At 35.1% G+C, this 18,602-nt stretch overlaps 2 protein-coding genes across 5 annotated transcripts in view; one reads left to right on the forward strand and one right to left on the reverse strand.

Moving 5' to 3' along the window:
• LOC141560532 (uncharacterized) overlaps positions 1-6,903 on the reverse strand; it is a 24,486-nt gene extending 17,583 nt beyond the window's left edge. For both annotated transcript variants that reach the window (XR_012487740.1, XM_074298880.1), the window contains exon 1: positions 6,804-6,903. Coding sequence is in view for 1 of the 2 variants with exons in the window: in XM_074298880.1 (XP_074154981.1) it covers positions 6,804-6,844 (41 nt within the window). In the remaining variant the exon portion in view is untranslated. The remainder of the gene's footprint in view (positions 1-6,803) is intronic.
• A 4,158-nt stretch (positions 6,904-11,061) lies between these two features.
• C3H2orf80 (chromosome 3 C2orf80 homolog) overlaps positions 11,062-18,602 on the forward strand; it is a 32,217-nt gene continuing 24,676 nt past the window's right edge. The window contains exons 1-2 of one of the 3 annotated variants that reach the window (XM_074298887.1): positions 11,062-11,309; positions 11,388-11,516. The gene's annotated coding sequence lies outside the window, so the exon portion shown is untranslated. The remainder of the gene's footprint in view (positions 11,310-11,387; positions 11,517-18,602) is intronic. The other 2 variants (XM_074298888.1, XM_074298890.1) reach the window with 2 other exon arrangements.

Here is an 18,602-nt window from a genome sequence, read left to right on the forward strand (position 1 = left end):
TAAAAATAATAGAACATAAACACTTTTGACTTTTACTTATAGGTTATCAAGCAACTATCATTCAATTTCTATGCCACCTCTTGTTAATCTAATCCAAATAATAACAGTCAATTCAGCTAAAGGATATTTGTTGTTCATTAGATATGAAGTCAACATGAATCATATCCTAGGAAATAAAGTTATTAACTTTTCAGTGGGGCAAGCTGGGTCAGAGCAAAAAGTGACAGTCACTGAACCAAGACTCGCATTTAAAGTCATTTATAAACAACTTTCCAAACTAGAATTATAAGTCTCATCATTTCAACACAGGCAGGGTGCTATTCAATTATCAGCCAAAAAACCACTTGCTCTCTGTACTGCTTTCCTCCCCACAGTTGTTAAATCACCTACTTCTGGAAAGAAATGTAGTAATTCAAACACATACCTTTATAAAAGAAAATAGCATTGTCTGGATCTTAAGGAAGTTAGAATCACACAAATCACAGAACATCTGAATTGGAAAACCCCTCAGGGGCCACCTCCCAAAAAATCCCTTTTACAATACACTCAACAAGTAGTCACCTAACTTTTGCTTGAAAATCTCTAATAAGAGGCAGCTAGGTGGCGCAGTGGATAGAGCACCAGTCTTGAATTCAGGAGGACCTGAGTTCAAAAATCCTGGCTGTGTGACCCTGGGCAAGTCACTGAAATCCAGCTTCAGGAAAAAAAAAATCTCTAATAAAAGGATGTCTGAAGGTTTACCCCTTTCACATTGTTAGAAAATTCTTTCTTTACCTCTAGTCTCATTTTGCTTCTCTTCAATTTCTAACAATTTATACTAATCCTGCCCCCAGGGCAATAAGAACAGATTTAATCCACTTTCTAGATGCCAAATTTTCAACTACTTAAAAGACATTTCTTTTTCTCCCTGAAACTTCCCTTTTCTAAATTGAATGTCCCCAGGTCCTTTGACTGATCCTCACATATCATAATTATACAAAGTTCTCTTCACTTTTTTCCAGCTCAACAGTATCCTTCCTAAACTTTGGTGCTCAGAGATACTTTTCTGCAGGTATTTGAGGGAGACTAGAAGTTTCCTACCTCTCCTTTAAAAAAAAATCTGACAGTTTTTCTAGTGCCATTAGGTATTATTTGAGACTGAAAAGGAGAGGTCTCTAATGAAAACACCCTTGAGACCTGGAACCCTTAAAATTTACCCTAACCAGCTAACATCTAAGCAGGAATTAGTTCTAGAGAATGGATATGGGATTAAAGGAGAGGAAGGAACATTCATTAGTAATTTTGACTGAGACCCTAAACTCAAGACTAACCAAATGGTCAAATGTTAATGTTGTTACACTATCATTCCTGCATATGCGTGTGTGTGTATGTGTGTGTATGTATACACACACATTCAGCAGCAGCAAGCAATTGAGGAGACTTTCCTTGATGTAATATATTAGAATAGTATCATTAAACATCATTAACATTTGCAAGGTAATGATGCCAATAGTAAAAAAAAAAAAAAAAGAGAGTTTATATTTGGTATTATATTTGGCTCAGCACTTCACTGATTCCAAAGTGCTTCCAAATAATTTTTTTTTTCCCATTAGTAAGTAGCTTCGCAGTAGTTCTCCTGGTAGAAATCATGGAATACCCTATTGTCCAAATAATCAAAATCTATTTATATTGATTGATTTTCAACTATATCAGTTCACATAATAAGCCTAGACATTACTGAGGAGGGGAGCCCAAAACTCACATACTCTCTCAGTCACTCATTCTCTCTCTCACTCTCTCTATGACTTTGGGAGGAATGCTTGAGAAACTCCCTCAGAGATTCTGTTATCTGGGTGGGACTAGTTAAGTCCAGGAACACTCCTACTTAGCCTGAGCTAGAGATCTAGATTTCTATCCAACTCTATTCACACCTAGTTCTCTAATAGGACCTTCTTTACCTCTCTATTGGGATTTATCTGCTAGATCTGTACTTCTCTGTCGGGACCTTGCCACTAAGGAAGTAAACCTGCAAAAGCTGACTTTTCAGTTCTAATAATAAATTTCTTTCACCAGTTTAACTTTTCAGATTCATAAATTAATTTACAAAGGACGCTTGCCAACCAGAACGGGGTTCCTACAACTCCCTGCCCTGAGCTGAATCTCATCAATTACCAAATAACTATTTGTAGCACACAATTCCTTCCACTCATTTTGCCATTAGTATCCCATGTTCTCCAAAATCAGATATGGCAACTCTAATCTCAGGGAACAATTTTCATTGTTTTCCTTAAAGGTTTATTTAGCGATTTTATAATGTATGGCAAAGGAAGAACACGAGAAAAATTTTAAGGACGCTTGGAGGGTCAGTTATACCAAGTCCACAGTCATATTGTTTTTTGAACTTTTTCTGAAGCACTGAAGGAGGAGGAGAGCAAAACACTGAATTCTGGGTGCTCAGATTGGTAGCCTTGCTCCAGAGCCTAAACAAGACATCTATGAGTCTGAGGTCTTTAGAAAATCCTACACTACCCTACATTTTTGAAAATTGTATTCCTTGGATAGTGATAAAGTTGGGTCTCTATAATACAAGCAAATGGACACTACAAAAATGTCTATATACCATTACAAAATGAAATTGTAAATTTTTCTAGCATTTTAAATATGTACAGCTATATAAATCAGAGTATCCCAAAATTCTTAGTGTTGTTTTAAGCTTTAAAAAAATCTATGTTAAAAAGGGTCCCTTGTTGCACTTTATTGTATAATGCATCCTGGAAAGCTGTCCAGACTGTTTATTTCTATTCCTAACTATATTGGTCTGGATTATAGTCAAAAGGGAGTTTCTTCCCTTTTTTCTAAGCATTAACTAATTGTCAGAGTCAGATCTTTTGAATTGTTACTGCTTTCAAAAATTCTTTGCCTTTTCCTTCACTTCTAAACTTAATTGTCTACAATTTAAATAAATAAAACATTTCCTTGTAAGTTACTGATTTTACCCAATAAATCTTTTAACAACCTTCCTGAATGTCCTGAAGGACACATCAATCCACAAACCTTTAACTTCCTCCTGCAGCTGGGGATATCAATATACAAGTCCCTGCTTTCAACTTAGATCCATATACTCTCTACCTTTAAGGCATTGAAACAAACTGACTAAAATGAAATCAACCTTTCCCTTGATGATATAGCTATCCCTCCCACAACTTAGAGCATCTAGAAAATCCACATAAAAATTTTTTTTGATTTTCCTTTGTACCAGAGAAGTCCAAATTATTGTCATTAAATGATAAAACATATTGATGTGTATATAATGCTATATATGTGTTTTATGCATTTTTGAGTTTCTAAACTTTTATTGTCATCTGCAGCTTCCACAAAACTCCCTGTAAATTCCCATTTTGTTTCTTATGCTAATTCACATTATAGCAAAAGCCCAGTGGGGGAAGGTTATAATGTGGAAGGGACAACTTTAATGTGTCCTCTTCAAACACCTCTTCCCTTATCCAGTTTCTGGGCAAGAGATTAAGGAGAATTACAGATGTTTAAGAAGATATAAATGAGAGGTCAAATAAATTGATGAGATACAAGTCATGAAAGATGAAGAGTTATCCAGAATGAATTTACAGATGCAAACCATCTCCTGGCCAAGGAGCATAGCTTTATTATACTCTTAGCAAATCAGAAAATTTTCTAATTAACAAGGAAGTAGATAAGACCTTTTACGAGAAAGAACCCTAAACAAGACATGCTAGTTATGCTAGTTGTGTGAGTTAGCAAGGTTACAGATTATTATAGTCTAAGTCAGGTTTATGTTAGACAACCTCACTTGGTAAACATCATAATAAATCTACTATGTTCCTGGGCCTGGAGATGATTTGAATTGTGAATTGCTTACCTTTTGTCACCTGTACCTCACCAAAATGATTTAAAGAAAAAAAAAAAAAAGAAAAAAAAAGAATAGACACAGGAGGTAGTGTGACAGTGGATAGAGAGCTAGTGTCTAGATCTCATCTCTGACATATATTAGTTGTTTGACCTCAAGTAATTCACTTAATTTCTCAATATTATAGGTGATCTCTAAAATTATAAATTACATAAAAGGTACTGCCTGGCCTATATTAATAAAGGGAATTTTCTAATCTGAGAGTTCTCTCAACCAATGAAATATAGTAAGGGGAGCTTATATTTGATCTATAGAATATATGGAGCCATTGTTTTTCATTGATACAAAGTCAATAATGCCAAAAGTAGAATCACAGTAACAGGAGGTGATATGTGAAATAATCAGGCTAAAAGTTCATATATGACTGCAAGCATGTATTGTGCCCATAAGGTCTCAGCCCATTTAAATCAGTCTAATTGATCAACAGTTTAATGAACTGCTCAATACCAAAACATCCAGTCTAACTGGTCATGCAAAGCCAAGCTCTTATTTCTCTATTTAAATGAATCAGTTAATTTTGCTCTATTTCATGTACACAAGGCAAAATTCTTAAGTTTAATCAACTTCTTCCTTTTGAATATATGCCCTTGATAACAAAGGAGACCAGGTGAGAGAAAGTTTTCTGATTAATTATCCATTGGCTAAGCATTACACTAAGTATTACAAATACAAAATCAGCTATGATCTGGTCTCTGAACTTTCAATCTAATTGGGGGTGAAGGCAAGACAGGAGAAATAAGACTCAAACAATAGTGATATAAAATGAATATGAAGAGAACAGAGTGAAGTCAGTAAAAATTCATCATCCTCTTTCCAAAAATCATTCAAAGTTTGTGTCATAGTGGGAGCAGTTCAGTGATTCATTTTCTCTCTCTCAGCCTCAATTTTCTTGTCTATAAAATTAAGGACTTGATCTTGAAGGTCCCTTGCAGTTTCAAATCCTGTTTCTAAGATTATAAAATGATAAGCTGAGTGCATTGGTGGATTTTAAACATTCATTTGATGAATTGAATTGATTAGTGTATCTTAAACATTCATATCAATGTTTCTTAATGTGAACATATTTATCCTTAGATTGTTAAAGGTATGGCCTACCTTGAAGTCTAGAGCTAAGTCTGAAGAAGCCCACGTCTGTGGCCAAACCTACTCTGCATTGCTGTTCTAGTCCTTAAAGAATGTTTTGCAACAGAAAAAGCAGAGATTGCAAAATTGTCCTACAAGACCTCACTTTAGATATTGACTTTAGGAGAGAGCTATTTTTTTCCTTTACATCTAGTTTCTCCTCCACCTTTTCCCTTATTTCTTATTTCTTTTTTCCATTTTTGCAATATTTGTTTTTCCTCCACTGCTACATGTTAAAATAGGCAGAACACTAGACATAATCTAGAAGAACTTGGCTTCCTCTAAGATCGTGATCATGACCACAAGTAAATCATTGAATTTTAAGGCAAAAACATTTTCAGCCCTCACCAAACTAGATTACATGAAAATAACTACAAATTACAAAATATCTTCAGAGAAGAGGACAGACAAACAGTTGTTGAGGCAAGTGAGAAAGAAGGTTTCAGGTAAAAGGTAGGGTCTATAAAACGAGAGAAAATGGCCTTGAATAGCAAAATAAGATCTTTGAAGGAATTCAAGTGTTAAGTGAAGGAGAGTGGTGGTGTAATATTCTAAAATATGTAGAATAATAAGATGAAACCAGAAGGTAGGAAAGAAAGTCCAGAGATCCTTAGCTGGGATGTGAAGGTATTTAACCACTCTAGGTTTCTGTGTCTAGAAATGCTTATTCCCTGTCCTGCCCTTCCCTCCAACCCATTCTGTAATTGATCATTCTGCCATAGGTAATGATTATAGGTGTCCCGGATATGTCTAATCAAAATCTACATGAACAGCAGAAACAACTAATGGCTAATCTTCAATACTGAAATTGGATACTTGATTCTTCTAGCCTGGACTAAGAAACAATATCTTCTAAAAATATCATTTAGATATCTTTTAAACAGTATCTCCTAAAACCCAGCTATTGAATTCAGCATTGAATTTGTACCCAAATCAGTTAAGAAACCTAGCTGCTTATTTTTGTTGCATGAACCTCTTAGAGGAGGAAAAACAAAAGTACCCTTAAACTAAATTCCGAGCAGCTGGTATATTTTCCTTATGGGTAGTACACAAGGGAAGGACAGGTTTAGGTCTGCTACAGAATGAACCTTCTTAAGGAAAGTTTGCTTGGGAACACTCTAGAAGAAAAAAAATAAGATCAGGTTTCCCTAGATTGTGTGTCCAAAGATGAATAATACATGTATTTCTCTTTAGAGTAACTAATACATAATCTATCTTAAGGTTAGGAAGCCCAAGTCAGAGTGCCTTCCATTTTGATGATTGTGGGGAACAACTGGGTTGTCTAATATTTCACTACAAATAATAATAAAGCTTTAAAGAAGGAACAAAAGGTCTGTGGAAAAAGAACCTAGGGATTTGGTACCTATTTATTTTTCAAAATGCTTTTTAAAAAATGCACATGAAAACCTGGTAATTTTGTTTTTTGGTTTCCTCTTGTGGCTAAAGTAGATGTGATAGGGAAAAAAACACATATTAGCAAAAAACCAAACAAATCCCAAAACAAACACACCTCCCTCCAATCCTAAATCTCATTCTAATTCTCAAACACATACATATATACATATACTTACACACATGTGCATATATATGTTCTTTCCACATGGTACTATCTTTTAAATAAACTATCAAACTAAAACTTTATAACATTTTGTAGAGTTAAAGAAATTCATATGATCACTCAACAAGCACATATCAATTACCTCCTACATACCTAGCACTGTGCTAAGTGCTGAAGACAAAAGTAAAAATGAGATAGTACCTGACGTTAGGAAGTCTAGATTCTATCAGCAGAAGCAACATATATACATATACAAAATTAATTCAAGATGATTTTGCTGTTGTTGTTGGGGAAAAGTCCTAGAAAATGGAGAAAACAAGCAAACAAACAAAAAGCCTTGAGCTTCAAAGGTTAGAAGGGGCAGGAAGAATGAATTTATTTCTTACAATGCTAATAATCAATATTATCACTTTTCCTCCTTCCAAATCATATTTTAAGAAGCATGGTAGGACACAGTTTTCTTTTTTTATCATGTAAAATTTAAAAAAAGGAATCAAATTAATGGAAAGAAAGATAGACTAGGGCTTAAAGAATCGAGTTCTGTCCTTGCCACTAACTAACTAGCTATATAACCTTAAGTTATTCAGTTAACTTCTAGGGACCTTAGTTTTCCTTTCTGCAAAATGGGGAGAAGAGACTGGTTTAGATGATTCCCAAGTTTCCTTCTGTTTAAAAAAAAAAAGTTTACAAATCTGAGTCTATTCTAACACTTGGACTTTGAGATTGCCTTTTTAAAAAGACTGGAAAATCACTTACCAATGAGTCAACTCAGATTGAAAAAAAATCTTCAAAAGTTATTGTCCTCTTGCTGAAGATCATACACAATAGTAAAGGAAGAAAAATAAAATGGATTTCTCTTCTTAGGGTCAAAGAAAACTACATTTGATTCACTTACCTGGGTTGCTGCCTGCCTTTTAATATTATCTGATGTCTCTAATCAAGTAATGATGTCACTTTCTAGCTATATAGAGGAAACTATCTTAGAGCATTCTGGGTAATAAAGCTTTTATTATCTCATTCGTGTTTTCCTTCATTGTTTATAGGTCATATTTTTGGTCTGCTGGTCTTTTGTCTATAGTAAATAGTAATCCCACTTTGGCATTCATTATAAAATAGTAATATTTAAATCTGGCACAGTTTAGAGAGTCAGATTTTTAAGGATTCTACTTACACTTACTATAGAACTTATTTCTTGGTGCTATTGTTTTTAGTTTAAGAGCTTAAGAGTACCTATGGTATACCGGGAGGCATTCAAAATAACTTAACAAGATTCCTATTATCCTAGATCACTGGTCTCCAAAGAAAGGAGTGAAAACAACTTCCTGACTGCAGCAAGACCCCAAAGGATAGGTGCTCAATCAATCAATCAGGGATTGGGAAGATGAACCATCCTGAGTCTTGTTATCAACACTGAATCATCATTCTCTTCATTGATCATCTGTCCAATTTTTCTCTATTCTGCCTCCTCCAAAGCTCTGCAAGTTTTCAATCTGTCTGCTTTTTACCTGGCAGAGGCCCTTTAAGGTGGTAATAACCTAAACTCAGCCTAGGCACCTCCTGCAGTGGGCACAAGTATCTTTGAGAAAACTCATCTCACCTTCCACTCAATCCTAGAATATCTACAATTTACCTCCCAAATGGATTCCCTTCAGCTGGCTCTGTGCTCTGAGGCAGTGACTAGTAAATAAACCCTTTTTAATTTTTGATGGAACAGAACAAGTCAGTCACACATGATGAGTAGGCATCTACCACATTGTCAAGGGTACTATCATCATTTCAGTCCCCTAGTTTCCCTATCATAATATCATCTCAAGAGTTCTCAAATTCCCTTACTCCAGATCTAAAATCAGTAGCTAAATCTTGTTATATCTATCTCCTCAACATCTGTTCCTTTGTTTCCAATCACACAAGCACCACCTGGAATATTTCTCCTTCACCTCTTACCAAATTATCATAATGGCCGACTAATTGCTTTACCTGCTTGGTCTTTTCTCAAGCCAATTCCCTGTCCATACAACTGCCAGAGTGATTTTCCTAAACTGCAGGTCTGATTATGTTGTTTTCCTATTCAATAAACTCCAGTGGCTTGTATTAGGAACAAAGGATTTTAGAGCTCAAAGAAACTTTAAGTTGCTGGTACGAACTCATTTTTGAAAAGGAGAAAACTAATGTGGTGGACATAATATGTCAAGGGTTTCCCATCTTAGAAGTAAGAATTGATGTCAATTCTTCTATCTCCAGGTTCAGTGCTATTCCACTATATTATGCTATATACTTCATGCTATTCAGGGATACTGAAGGAACAGAAAACAAGACACCTGCCCCTACCCTCAAGGAGCTTATGGTTTACATGGTGATATACAATTCATATATAGAAAACATCGATTATTATTTGTTTTGTGTAAACTTTACTTTTATTTCCTACATTTGGCAATTTTGATTTATTTTAGAAATAATTTTAAAAATATCTTACTTGATTGATAACATAATTTATATTTCTTATTGTATTTCTCTCTAGTTGCCCTCTCTCAGACAGTGATTCTTTTAACAAAGAATTTTTTAAAAGAGGGGGAAAATAGCACACCCAAACTAACCAGCACTAACCTTTACTTTAAAAAAATATCTTGACATTATAGTCTCTCCTAACTCCTACAAAAAAAAAAAAGGGGAAGAAAGATTTTTCTCATATTTTTGCTTTAGGACAAACTTGGTCATTAAGATCTTGTGGCATTCAGTTTCACTGGTTTTATTATCTTGTCCACAGTGTATACTGTTTTCTTACTTTTGCTTTTTTATTTTTCATCAGTTCATATAAACCTTCTCATACTTCTCTCTTCATCACATTCATTTCTTTTTTGTTTCTTTGTTTACCAAGCCATTTGGGATTGGATGACTTGCCCAGGGTCACATTGCTAGTAAGTGTTAAATGTCTGAGGCCATATTTGAAATCAAGTCCTTCTGATTTCAGGGCTGGTACTCTATCCTCTGTGCCATCTAACTGGCCCAACATTAATATTGCCTAAAATGCTCTCCCTTGTCATTTCTACTTCCAAGCTTTTCTGGTTTCCCTCAAGTCCCTGCTGAGTCTCTACCAGAATATGATTCCTCTTAAGTACTTTCCTTCTGTTGATCATCTCCAATATACCTTTCTATTGCTCATTTATATGTAACTGTGCACATGTCTTCTTCATTAGACTATGAGTTCTGGAGAGCTGAGACTGCTTTTTGACTTTTTTTGTAAACCCAGTGCTAATCCCAATGCTTGACACATAGTAAGTGCTTAATGAATGCTTGTTGGCTGGCAAAGCAGAATTAAACTAAATCAGCTGACAGTGACTCCATGTTCCAAGTTCCAATTCCCCAACCTCTCTGTCAACATTGGCTGTTACTCAGTGATAGAGCTTCATTTTGAAAAAACCAAGGGTCAATTGTTCTTTAGTATCATACCAATATACCAAAGTATTTCAGTAAAATTTTAATACATTGATCAGATATTCATGGAACATCTACAAATCTTGCTTTTTGATGAGGAAATGTTCATCTTTCTCTAGCTATCTTCGCTAGTTTCATTATTATTTTATGGTTTTGCTAAGATGTTTTCTGACCCTGATGCTCATTTTATTATTCCCAAAGTTTGGACTGTTCTTTCACAATTCTTAATTATTTTAAACATGTTCAGAATTCCTGTCTTACTTTACTTCAGGTTACCTGTATATCCCTTGACAAACTCTCCTTGATACTTTTAGGCTCAATATGTCTTCCCTGGAAAAGACTTTTTTGGAAATAAAACCTTTATCCATTGGTTCAACTTGACTTCCAAATTCAAAGTCAGCAGCTTCAGTATTTATTTTTATTTGCTATACATTAAGAATTTCATACTCAAGTCCAAATGATATTTTAGTATGTTGGAGAAAAACCGAAGGAACCATTTAATACATCTTTGGTGGAATAATATAAAATGATGCCATACATGTACATCAAATAATTTTTATTCATCACAATCTCATCTTTTTCAATAGAGTTCTGATAAAAGTGATCCCAGAACAAAGTTATTATCTTGCAATATTTCATTTGCTGTGCACTATTACACCTAAGAATCAAACAACTGCTTTTTATGATTAAATAGGACCTGAGATTATATTATTTAAAAAACATTCTTCTTCTACTTCTACTTCTTTTACTTACTACTCCTGCATGTCTGGTTTATTAAAAAGGGTAACAAATAGATGGTGGTGTAGATAGAACACCAGTCCTGTAGTCAGGAAGATCTGAGTTAAATATGGCCTCAAACACTTGAAACTTAGCAGCTGTGTGACCCTAGGCAAGTTGCTTAACCCTGATTGCAGTGGGGAGGAGTGGGGGGAGGGGTGGAGAGAGATGATTTGGGATCAGAATGATTTTCAGTCATGTGCAAAAGAACATAGTCTGTTATTACAGAATGAAACTATTAGAAGCTGTACAGATTTTCCCCAGCTACATTTGCTAAATCTAGTCAACCGTCAATATACAAATAGTCTCAGGAGTCCCAGGGAGATGGACTTCTTGCACTTGTCAGCCTTCATAAATGTTTCAGGTTAATCATTTAGCTGAGAAATCCAATGCCTGGATATGTAAAAAAAAAAAAAATAATAATAATAATGTAAACTCAAGGTCAGGATAGCAACACCCTGCCACAGACTTCTGGATTGGTTTCACTACTATTTGGAGGTGCTTCTCTTTCTTTCTTTCTTTCTTTCTTTTCTTTTTTTTAAACATTTCATTTAATTCTATCATGTTGTTTCTTAGCAACCAGGGAAATGCTTCCTTTTTTTCCCCTGATGTCAGTGAGCAGCAGCTGAAGAAAGGAGAGAAGGAAAGCAGGCTTGAAGAAGAAAAAAAGAGAAGGGAAGCTTCAAGACGTGAAGGATCAAGCTGGTAAGAAATTCTAAAAGACTACTTCTATTAGGGTTGGGGGCACCATTAGGATAATTCCTGGGTACTGAGGTGGTCTCTGCCAAATTCTTCTCAATAATAGTCTTTCTCCTTTTGGCTTTTGCTTTTCTCCATTTTTCTTTCTTTTTTTGGGGGGGGGGCGGGAGGATGAATGATGTGGGGATAATTGAAGGATAGGCTGTATGAGAAAATTCTGGCTCTTAAGAGAAGTGGGGCAATACCTTAATAATAAAATAATAATAAAAATACCTTAATAGTGCATTAGGATTCTTCCTCAACCAAGACAAGTCAGTGCCAAAGACCCTTTCCCTGCTAGACTATCACAGATAACAGATACAAAGAAGCATTTCAACAACTGAGGGATATGAGTAAAAAGGGAGAAATAAAGGAGAATTGCTTCTTGAAAGGTAAATGTAGTCATGCTTATGTAAGATGCATGTATCTATGGCATGGGAACTCTGGAAATTAGGGCATTCTCACTGGAGTTATTTGTGACTCTTTGGATAGGAAGATGCATCCTTCCTGTAAATGGTACCATTAAACTTGGTTTTATTTTGATTTTTATATTCTCTATAGACCAGGAGGTCCTCAAACTTTTTTTTTTGTTGTTGTGGACCCTTGGAAAAGTCTGGTAAAGCCTTTGGAGCACTCTTGAGTAGCTAGGAGCCGCAGTGGTCTGCATTTGAGTGCAGCACTCAGTCTGAAGGCAGAAAATCATCTTCCTGATGAGTTCAAATCTGATCTCAGACACTTATTAGCTGTGTGACCTTCATCAAGTCATACAATCTTGTTTGCTTTAGTTTCTCATTTGTAAAATGATCATTTCTGGAGAAAGAAATGGCAAACCATTCCATATCTGTGCCAAGAAAATCCTAAATGGGGCCACAAACAGTCAGACATAACTGAATAACAACATGGATCCTTCTTAGGAAAATGTTTCAGATGTATAACATAAGACACATAGGATTACTAAAAAAACCAATTATATTGAAATAATATTTTCAATTGTTTTTTAAAAAAGAAAATAGTTCATGAGTCTCAGGTTTAGAACCCTGCTCTAGGTCTTCTTCTTTTAGGGACCTCCCAGTATCCAGTCAAAGCAAGGACCTAGGAACCTGATTTCAACAGGCAAAGGATGGAAATCTAATTGTGCTAGACTAGAGTATATGTCACACTAGGTATGTAGGCAGAGAGGTTACTCATCGATTCTACATGAATCATTCCCCCAGAACATTTTGGCATGGAGGGGTCAATGTTGGTTTTTTTGGTTGGGGGTTTTTAATTTGGTCTTTTTCTAGCTTTTTAAGTTGCAGGTCCAATTCGTTAATCTTCTCTTTCTCTATTTTGTTCAAATAAGCCTCTAAAGATATAAAATTTCCTGACCAACAGGAGAAATATAGAGAGGCTTGGAGAGACTTACATCAACTGATGCTGAGTGAAACGAGCAGAACCAGAAGATCATTATACACTTCAACAATGATACTGTACGAGGATGTATGCTGATGGAAGTGGATTTCTTCAACATAGAGAAGAGCTAATCCAATTCCAATTGATTAATGATGGAAAGAACCAGCTACATCCAGAAAAGGAACAATGGGAAATGAATGTAAACTGTTATTTTTACCTTCTGAATCCAATTCTTCCTGTGCAACAAAAAATTCGGTTCTACACACATATATTGTATCTAAATTATACTGTAATATATTTAACATATATAAGACTGCTTGCCATCTGGGGGAGGGGTTTGGGGGAGGAAGGGAAAAAATCTGAATAGAAGTAAGTGCAAGGGATAATGTTGTAAAAAATTACCCATGCATATGTACTGTCAAAAAAATGTTATAATTATAAAATAAAATTAAAAAAAAAAAAAAAAAAAAAAAAAAAAAAGATATAAAATTTCCCCTTATTACCACTTTAGCTGCATCCCACAGATTTTGGTATGATGTCTCATCATTGTCATTATCTTGACAATGTTGGAATTGGAATCAGGAAGGCCCAGATTAAAAATTTGCCTCTGACATATTTATAAGCTGTGGGACCATGGGTAAAGTCTCTTAGATTCTCTCTCTCTGAGATCCAGGTTGCACATATATATGTCAAACATTAATAATGAGATGATGATAATAGCAATCATTGTACACGGGTATGAAGTTACCTTGAAATACTTCTCTATATCATTTGCTGTGCACTATTACACCTAAGAATCAAACAACTGAGTCTCTCTCTGAGTCTCAGGTTGCCAATACATCTCGAAAACATTAATATTGATGATGATGATAGCAATCATTGTAACAGCTATTTAAAAGGGTTACTTTGGGTTTTTTTTATTAATTTTATAATTATAACATTTTTTTGACAGTACATATGCATAGGTAATTTTTTACAACATTATCCCTTGTACTCCCTTCTGTTCCGAATTTTTCCCCTCCTTCCCTCCACCCCCTCCCTTAGATGGCAGGCATTCCCATACATATTAAATATGTTATAGTATATCCTAGGTACAATATATATGTGCAGAACCAAATTTTGTTGTTGTTGCAAAGGAAGAATTGGATTCGGAAGGTAAAAATAACCTGGGGAGAAAAACAAAAAATGCTCACAGTTTACACTCATTTCCCAGTGTTCCTTTTCTGGATGTAGCTGATTCTGTCTATCATTGATCAATTGGAATTGGATTAGCTCTTCTCTATGTTGAAGATATCCACTTCCATCAGAATACATCCTCATACAGTATCATTGTTGAAGTGTATAATGATCCCCTAGTTCTGCTCGTTTCACTCAGCATCAGTTGATGTAAGTCTCTCCAAGCCTCTCTGTATTCCTCCTGCTGGTCATTTCTTACAAAACAATAATATTCCATAACATTCATATACCATAATTTACCCAACCATTCTCCAATTGATAGACATCCATTCATTTTCCAGTTTCTAGCCACTATGAAAAGGGCTGCCACAAACATTTTAGCACATATAGGTCCCTTTCCCTTCTTTAATATTTCCAAAGGGTTACTTTGAAGCTGAAATAAGAAAACATATGTGAAGTCAAGTATTTTACAAACTTTAAAACATTATAAAAATGAAAGTTGTTTATTGAGGGTTGAGAAAGTAGTGAAGAAGACAAGGCTGGGATTTCATTGGTAGAGATAAATACCAATGAGGAAATACTCATCTATTAAAGCAGGTCAACATCTTCTCTGCAACTTATAGCTTTAAAAAATTACCTCGGACTTTAAGGGATCAAACATTTTACCTCAGTGTCTTATAGCAAATAAATAAAGAGAAGAAATGCAATTCTAGGTTTTCCTGACTGGGGTCTGGCTCTCTATTCACTTATGCCATAGTGCTTCTCATTACAATTACTACTACTGTTACTACCACCATCACTACCACAGTGTTTTCTTCCTGAATTATTTGTGAGTGCACACAGAAGAGTTCACACAAATTCAAAAAAGAGACCGACATATTTCTTGGTGCAGTACACAAATATTTCCATAAGACATCTGAAAAATGGTATAACTAAGGGTTTCCCAATGATTATCAATCTGAACATTTGGAGACCCTGAGACCAACTGAAAAAAATAGATAAATTTGTCACAGTGGCTAGTAGGCACAGCTTATTTGAGATTACAGAAACCTACATTTATTAGGTTTTGTTTTATACACACACACACACACACATATATACATATATAATAACAAATCTTATCTTTTCCTGCCATTATATTTTATTTAAAGTTTTTCTTTGAGGAAGCCAAATTTCTCAACCAGAAAAATAGGTTCCCTAATTGACATTCTCATTTAGCTTATTACCTTTACCCCAATTATTCTTAGGGCAATTTAGGCGGTGAAGTAGATAAGAGTGTTGGCCCTGCAGTCCGGAAGATTTGAGTCCAAAAAATGGCCTCAGATACTTACTAGTCACATGACTCTGGGCAAGTCATTTAATTCTGTTTGCCTCTGCTTCCTCATCTGTAAAATGAGCTGGAGAAGGAAATGGCAAACCACTCCAGTGTCTTTGCCAAGAAAACACTAAATAGACTCACAGAGAGTCAGACATGAGTAAAAAATGATTGAATACATAGGTATTCTGGGGATAGTTTTATTTGTCAGTAGTCTAGGATTTCCTCTCAAAAGAAAGGGGGGAGTAAAGAAAGTATTCAAAACATTGGTGTAGGATAGTTTGTTTTATTCCCATATAGAAAGCAATAATAAGCAAAAGAGACTCACAGTGTACATTAACAGAATGATTTAAACAGAGTTCAGAAAATCAGTTTACAATGGGGTTACAGTCTGCTAGGAGTCTGGCAGTAAACCTCATTAAGACATAATATGGTTTGGCAATTCTAATTAGCTATTTCACATCTCAATTTCCATCTCAATTGAGAACAGTCTGATCAAATTCCAAGTGTGACTTAAGCATGCTCTTTATGTTTGGCCTTCTCCCTCTAATGCTGATTTGGCACTGATCCACTCTGCTACCATAGCAACTAAAATTGATCACCTGTGAGATATTGCAGGATATGATTTCTTTCTGAAATTTACAAAATCACTTGAATTCATACTTCTCTGGGTTGTTGCTTAAGTATGTAGTTAGGGAGAGGGGAAAAAAAGGTATTTCTATCCCAGATACAAGGCTGGCCTGGGTAGGTCCCATAGCTATATGGAACCAGATAGAAAATAAAACTTCTCCAAAAATTGGGGGAAATTTTTACATTCAAGGTCTATGATAAAGGCTTCATTTCTAAAATATATGGGGAATTGATTCAAACTTATAAGAACACAAGTCCTACTCTAGTTGATAAATGATCAAAGGATATAAACAGATAATTTTCAGATGAAGAAATTAAAGCCATTTCTAATTATATGAAAAATGCTTCAAAGCACTATTAATTAGAGAAATGCAAATTAAGACAATTCTGAGATATCACTTATAAATATTGAAGGGAATGTAGGAAAACTGAGACACTAATACATTGTTGGTGGAGTTGTGAACTGATCTAAACATTCTGGAGAAAATTTTGAAATTATACCCAATGGGCTATCAAATGGGCATATCCATTGATCCAGTGATGTCTACTAGGCTTATATCCCAAAGAAATCCTTAAAAAAGGGAAAAGATCCACATGTGCAAAAATATGGCAGCCCTGCAAATTGAGTAGATGTTCATCGGTTGGGGAATGGCTGAAGAAGTTATGATATATGAATGTAATGGAATATTATTGTTCTATAAGAAACAATCAACAAGATGATTTCAGAGAGGTCTGGAGAGATTTGCATGAACTGATGCTAAGTGAAGTGAGTAGAATCAAAAGAACATTGTACACAGCAACAAGAAAAATATGTGATGATCAATTGTAATGGGCTTGGCTCTTTTTATCAATGAATTGATTTAAGGCAATCCTAACAGACTTGTGATGGAGAGAGCCATCTGCGTCCAGAGAGAGAGCTATGAGGATTGAATATGGATCACAATATAATATTTTCACCATTTTTATTGTTGTTGTTGTTTGCTTGCTTGTTTGTTTTTTCTTTCTCATTTTTTCCCTTTTCATCTGATTTTTCTTTTGCAGTCTGATAAATGTTGAAATATGTTTAGAAAAATTACTTCCAAATCACTATTGATCAGAGAAATGCAAATTAAGACAACTCTGAGGTATCATTACACACCTGTCAGATTGGCTAAAATGACAGGAACAAATAACGATGAATGTTGGAGGGGTTGTGGGAAAACTGGGACACTGATGCATTGTTGGTGGAGTTGTGAAAGAATCCAACCATTCTGGAGAGCAATCTGGAATTATGCCCAAAAAGTTATCAAAATGTGCATACCCTTTGACCCAGCCATACTACTACTGGGCTTATACCCCAAGGAACTACTAGAGAAGGGAAAGGGTCCTGTATGTGCCAAAATGTTTGTGGCAGCCCTTTTCATAGTGGCTAGAAGCTGGAAGATGAATGGATGTCCATCAATTGGAGAATGGTTGGGTAAACTATGGTATATGAATGTTATGGAATATTACTGTTCTATAAGAAATGACCAACAGGAGAAATACAGAGAGGCTTGGAGAGACTTACATCAACTGATGCTGAGTGAAACGAGCAGAACCAGAAGATCATTATACACTTCAACAATGATACTGTACGAGGATGTATGCTGATGGAAGTGGATTTCTTCAACATAGAGAAGAGCTAATCCAATTCCAATTGATTAATGATGGACAGAACCAGCTACATCCAGAAAAGGACTGGGAAATGAATGTAAACTGTTATTTTTACCTTCTGAATCCAATTCTTCCTGTGCAACAAAAAATTCGGTTCTACACACATATATTGTATCTAAATTATACTGTAATATATTTAACATATATAAGACTGCTTGCCATCTGGGGGAGGGGGTTGGGGGAGGAAGGGAAAAAATCTGAATAGAAGTAAGTGCAAGGGATAATGTTGTAAAAAATTACCCATGCATATGTACTGTCAAAAAATGTTATAATTATAAAATAAAATTAAAAACTTTAAAATTAAAAAAAAAAAAAAAAAAGAAAAATTACACATGTTTAGCCTATGTTGGATTACTTTGAGTCTTCAGAGGGGGGAGAGGGAAGAAGAAAAATCTGGAATATATGGGGTGTATGTAGGAAACTATCTTTGCATGTGTTTAAAAATAAAAAGATATTATTATATTAAAAAGAATGTGTTAATTATCATGCTTCTCCATGAAGAAGAATAAGTAAACTCTTTTGGGAAAGAAAGAGGAAGAAAGGAAGGAAGGAAGGAAAAAAAAAACTTCTACCATCCCTTTAGCTGACTCTTCCTAGCACAAATCCAAAATAGTCCTCATATTTAGGAGCTAGAGAAGAGGAAGTACTTCTTTAGCACACACCAGAAGTTGTAGTTCAGCAATCAAAGATAGACTGAATCTAGAGGTGTCATTCATAGCTTGAGGCAGGGAAAGGATATTTGTATACTCGAGTTTCCCTGAACTTACCAAGAATAGTGACTAAACATGTTCCAAAAAGGAAGGAGAAGGGAGGGGAAGAAAGCAAGAACTTCGTAATGTTGAATTTGT

Source organism: Sminthopsis crassicaudata, chromosome 3 (genome assembly GCF_048593235.1).
Source record: "Sminthopsis crassicaudata isolate SCR6 chromosome 3, ASM4859323v1, whole genome shotgun sequence".
Lineage (NCBI taxonomy): Eukaryota > Metazoa > Chordata > Mammalia > Dasyuromorphia > Dasyuridae > Sminthopsis > Sminthopsis crassicaudata.